Source organism: Xenia sp. Carnegie-2017, unplaced genomic scaffold, assembly GCF_021976095.1.
Source record: "Xenia sp. Carnegie-2017 unplaced genomic scaffold, XeniaSp_v1 HiC_scaffold_3, whole genome shotgun sequence".
NCBI lineage: Eukaryota > Metazoa > Cnidaria > Anthozoa > Malacalcyonacea > Xeniidae > Xenia > Xenia sp. Carnegie-2017.
Genome location: NW_025813493.1, coordinates 7,722,542 through 7,727,430, shown reverse-complemented (window position 1 = coordinate 7,727,430; position 4,889 = coordinate 7,722,542). Strand labels below are relative to the sequence as shown.

General features: G+C 35.5%; 1 protein-coding gene across 1 annotated transcript; it reads left to right on the top strand.

Moving 5' to 3' along the window:
- The first annotated feature begins 3,120 nt into the window (after positions 1-3,120).
- On the top strand, positions 3,121-4,423 carry LOC124454168 (melatonin receptor type 1C-like). The gene has a single exon (XM_047004975.1). It carries the CDS (start codon positions 3,121-3,123, stop codon positions 4,327-4,329), a length of 1,209 nt encoding a protein of 402 aa, XP_046860931.1. The 3' UTR covers positions 4,330-4,423.
- The last annotated feature ends 466 nt before the right edge of the window (positions 4,424-4,889 follow it).

The window sequence follows — 4,889 nt, the reverse complement described above, 5'->3', positions numbered from 1 at the left end:
CATTTCACCATCAATGGCAAAATTTTCACTGAACTACTTCAAATCAAGCTATTACAGTTGTGTGAGAATACCGTTTTCGAATAATCGTACCTGTCGTACTCAATGAGCGTGAACGAGTGAGAGCTTTAAACAAAATACGGGCGTTTAAGTTTGCTGTAATGGCCCTCACTGCATGGAGAAAAAACGACTTATCACGTGTGCTATCTTTAATAGAGTGCTACTAAACAATGCACAATTTAAGAATTGGCTTAGAGTCATTACTATCAACATTTTCAAATTTGCAACTCATTTTAGGCTTTTAAGACCCCGTTTAGACGATACCGGTAGACTTTGAAAACGACGGAAAACACTTACGGTTTGGGGTAATGTTCACCCGACGTCGGTAAGAAAAAGTAAGAAACCCTAAAACTAACCGTAATAGTTTGAAAACGATGGAAAACACTTACGGTTTGGGGTAATGTTCACCCGACGTCGGTATGAAAAAGTATGAAACCTTAAAACTAACCGTAATAGTTAGAAAACGATGGAAAACACTTACGGTTTGGGGTAATGTTCACCCGACGTCGGTATGAGAAAGTATGAAACCCTAAAACTAACCGTAATAGTTTGAAAACGATGGAAAACACTTACGGTTTGGGGTAATGTTCACCCGACGTCAGTATGAAAAAGTATGAAACCCTAAAACTAACCGTAATAGTTTGAAAACGGTATGGCTATCCGTAGAATGTTGAAAACGATATAAAACTATGCCGTTTCCGTTACGTGTGAACACCTAACCGTAAGAGTTTCATTACAGTTCAGCGAAACGTTTTTTCTCTGGTAAAAATGACGTGTTGATATGGTAAGCAATTATAGGTAGACTTCAAATAAATACAACTCAAATAAATTGAAAGCCGGCGTCGATCCGGTGCAGTGTGAACACAACATCAAAACGGAGCAACACTCTAACGGCATTGTGTGAACAGTCCAAAACATTATGAAAATCTACCGGTAGAGTTTAGTATCGGTATTGTGTGAACGTAGGCTAAGAGCAAATCGCTGCTATATAATTTAAAATGTTGATTCCTTTGAACTTTGGTATGATCTCCTAGACATTGTGCTGAACTAAAAGCCTAACCATCTTCATTCACAGAAAAACTCAATTTTTTTTTCATTTTAAACTTTTAAATGTTGTTCATGTAAATAATATTGTATATTTCTCTTTATAAACTGAAAAGTACGAACTTAGGTAGAAAACTTTATCAACTTTATTTTTGGGAGATAATTTATACAGGGATAACCTTATCGTCTACTTTTCGCACACCTGATAATAATAGTGTGATTATATGATTTTGATTGACAGACAAACGATTGCTGCGATGATAAAGTCCGAACTGATAAATTTTGTCAGAGAATATGATTACACTTTGATGTCCTTTTTGCATAGTTATTATAAAAAAACTGTTTTATGTTCATGCCGAGTGCAATATAGGACTTTTCAGAAAAAGTCCACGCGATGCATGCCAAGAAACCAATCAGTTTTTTGTGTCACGTGTTGTCAAAGAAATGCTCGGCAGCTGCACGAATGAGGCGTTAGTCGATTATAATTGCCGGCCAATATGCGTTGTGACATTAACAACTTTAACTATCTTGGGAATACTTTTGACTTTTTCCATAAAACATTTTAAAGTTTTTTGCGTCAAACGATAACGTTGTTTGTGTCAGACGGATTTTTCAAAGTGAAGAAACGAGTTAACAGGTCAGTAGAGTTTAGACTTTTCTGTCATTAAGCAGGTGCCAGTTTTTGTATGTCGCTTCTATTGTTGTATTACTTTGAGTTTGTGCTTATTTCATGGCTAATGATAATTTCATTGCTATAATAAGTTCGACTAAGTCCTTTCGAATATTGCATTCGTATAATTTAAAAACAAATTTTACCTCTTTTGACTTACCAAGCACGCAATCTTGGGCAAAAACAGTGACTATATAGTCACAGGGAGATTAACGGTGGCGTGACGACAAGTAAATCTGCAACAGTCGGGTTTAAGATGAACATGGTTCCCAATCGTAGCTACCAACCATATAGAACAAGCTATTACATTGGCACAAAGTGCTGCCTTGAATACAATGACCAAAACAATTGTTTCAAAAATCGTCCACGCTGCTGTCGCCATAGTTGCATTGAACAACTCTAAGGAATGAAAACCAGCGTTTATAATTGGTTGTAATTGCTTTTGCCCACTTTTAGACACCACACTGTTAAGACATAAGTGACATTAGGAGTTGTATATAAGAAAACTTTGGCAAAGAATTTGGGTTTTTGAATTTACGGAATTTTATTTACTGCATCTAAAAAATGACGAGGTTTTAATGTTTACAGTGGCATGATTACTCAGATCACAATCTACTGCACATGCACCGCGTTAATAATGAAAATACGTAAGGTCTATTTCATAATTTATCATGCCAAATTTTCTTGTATAAATGACACGCGACTATCAAGATCGTGATATATTAAAATTTTGCTATATGGTTGACTAATATAGTTCACCAGTATAGTGTATGTATAAGTACTTCATGGTGTACTTTTTTAATGTAGTTCCCCAGTGTAGTGTATATATGGGTACTTCGTGGTGCACTTTTTTAACGTAGTTCCCCAGTGCAGTGTATATATAGGTACTTCATGGTGCTCTTTTTTAATATAGTTCACCAGTGTAGTGTATATATATGTACTTCATGGTGAACTTTTTTAATATAGTTCACAAGTGTAATGTATATATAGGTACTTCATGGTGAACTTTTTCAATATAGTTCACCAGTGTAGTGTATATATAGGTACTTCATGGTGCACTTTTTTAATATGGCTCACCAGTATAGTGTATATATATGTACTTCATGGTGAACTTTTTTAATACAGTTCACCAGTATAGTGTATATATATGTACTTCATGGTGAACTTTTTTAATACAGTTCACCAGTATAGTGTATATATATGTACTTCATGGTGACCTTTTTTAATACAGTTCACCAGTGTAGTGTATATATAGGTACTTCATGGTGCACTTTTTTAATATGGCTCACCAGTATAGTGTATATATATGTACTTCATGGTGAACTTTTTTAATACAGTTCACCAGTGTAATGTATATAGAGGCACTTCATGGTGAACGTTTCGTTGGGATCGACATGCAGTCAAAGGAGGATAAAATTTGTTTGGAAATCATACCAATCCAATATCTCATTATGTATACAGCTCCCAATATTAAATGTTTCTTCATTGTTTTAACAGTGTTGTGTCTTAAAGTGGACAAAACCTACAGTTTCCTTCCTACAGTTGCTCTAAACAACTATATGGCGGCGACAGCGTGGACGATTCTTGAAACGGTAGTTTTGGTTATTGTATTCATAGCAGCACTTTGTGCAAATGTTGGCTTGTTTTATATCGTTGGTACGACAAGAACGCTTCAAACAAAAGCAAATGTATTTATCTTAAACCTGGCTGTTGCAGATTCGCTTGTCGCGGTTATTAATCTCCCTGTAACTATAATCACTGTTATTTCCCAAGATTGGGTGCTTGGTAAGACGCTTTGTCAAATATCTGGATTTTTAACATTGTTCACATTCGTAGCATCGTGTATGGCTTTATCCATGATCAGCATAAATCGATACCATGCTATAGTTTATTGGACATCTTACAAGAGCAAGTACACTAATCGTAAATGTGCTCTTTATGTTTGCATAACATGGCTTATAACAATCGTGTTATCTATACCTCCGTTTTTTGGTTGGGCGAGATTTGACTTCGATCCAAGACAGAGTTATTGTTTTGCTGAATGGACAGCAAGTAAATCGTACACGATCTTTATGATTGCAACTTGTTTATGTGGTCCGTTATCTATAATGACTTACTGCTATGTTAGAATACTTCGTTATCACGAAGATATTGGCAGAGATGTTCGCCAAATGGTGCTACGTTCTAACAGCCTTTCGGTACAAACTTTTGCTATGGTGAACCAAACACAGGGATCAAGAAAAAATCGTTTGACAAGAACAGTAATAGTGTTAATTGTCGTCTTTGGCATTTGCTGGTCCCCCTTTGCGATCATAATGTTGATCCAAGTATTCTCCAATGCGCATGTTCCACGCGCTGTGGATTTTGGAACCCTGGTTTTGGGATACTTAAACAGTTTTTTCAACGTGGTTGTGTATAACGCAACGAATAAAAAACTTCGACGGCAATTTTTGAATTTTTTTTCAGTGATTATCTTTCGAAAAAAGGACAAACGTTCGCAATACACTGAAGGCGCGCATTGTCACAGTGTCAGTGCATCGACGGGGAATTATATTTAAATTTTAGTCAATATTTTATTGATGCCAAATCATCAGGTACGAGAGAAACCTTTAATGAAATTGTGGTAAACCAAATAAAAAACTTCGACGGGAATTTTTGAATTTTTTTCAGCAGTTAAGTAAGAAAAGACAGTCGACTAATTGGTCGCATTTTCACAGTGCATATATTGACGGAAAACTGTGCCCAAAATGAAATCAATGCTTTAAATGATCAGAAAGCGAAAGAAACATAGAGAAAAATTGTGGTTAACTATAGCGACGCTTTAACGAAGGAAACCCACCGGAGTTTCAGGAAATTCGACAAACAAGACGCTTTGCTGAAAGACATGTAATACAGAAAGTTTCAGATTTAGTATTGCACAGTTAAAGATTTGCCTATTTGCAGCCTTAAATCTAGAGAATAGCTATTAGGAAGGCAACTTAAATCCATATAATAATGAGTGTAGTAAAAATATTGTGTGTATTGTTATTTCATAGTTTAGTAATAAATATACGGAAGGAATATAGGAAACGTAGCTATACGTAGCTAAAGTTTGTTTTAAATTAATCTGTTTCGCAAC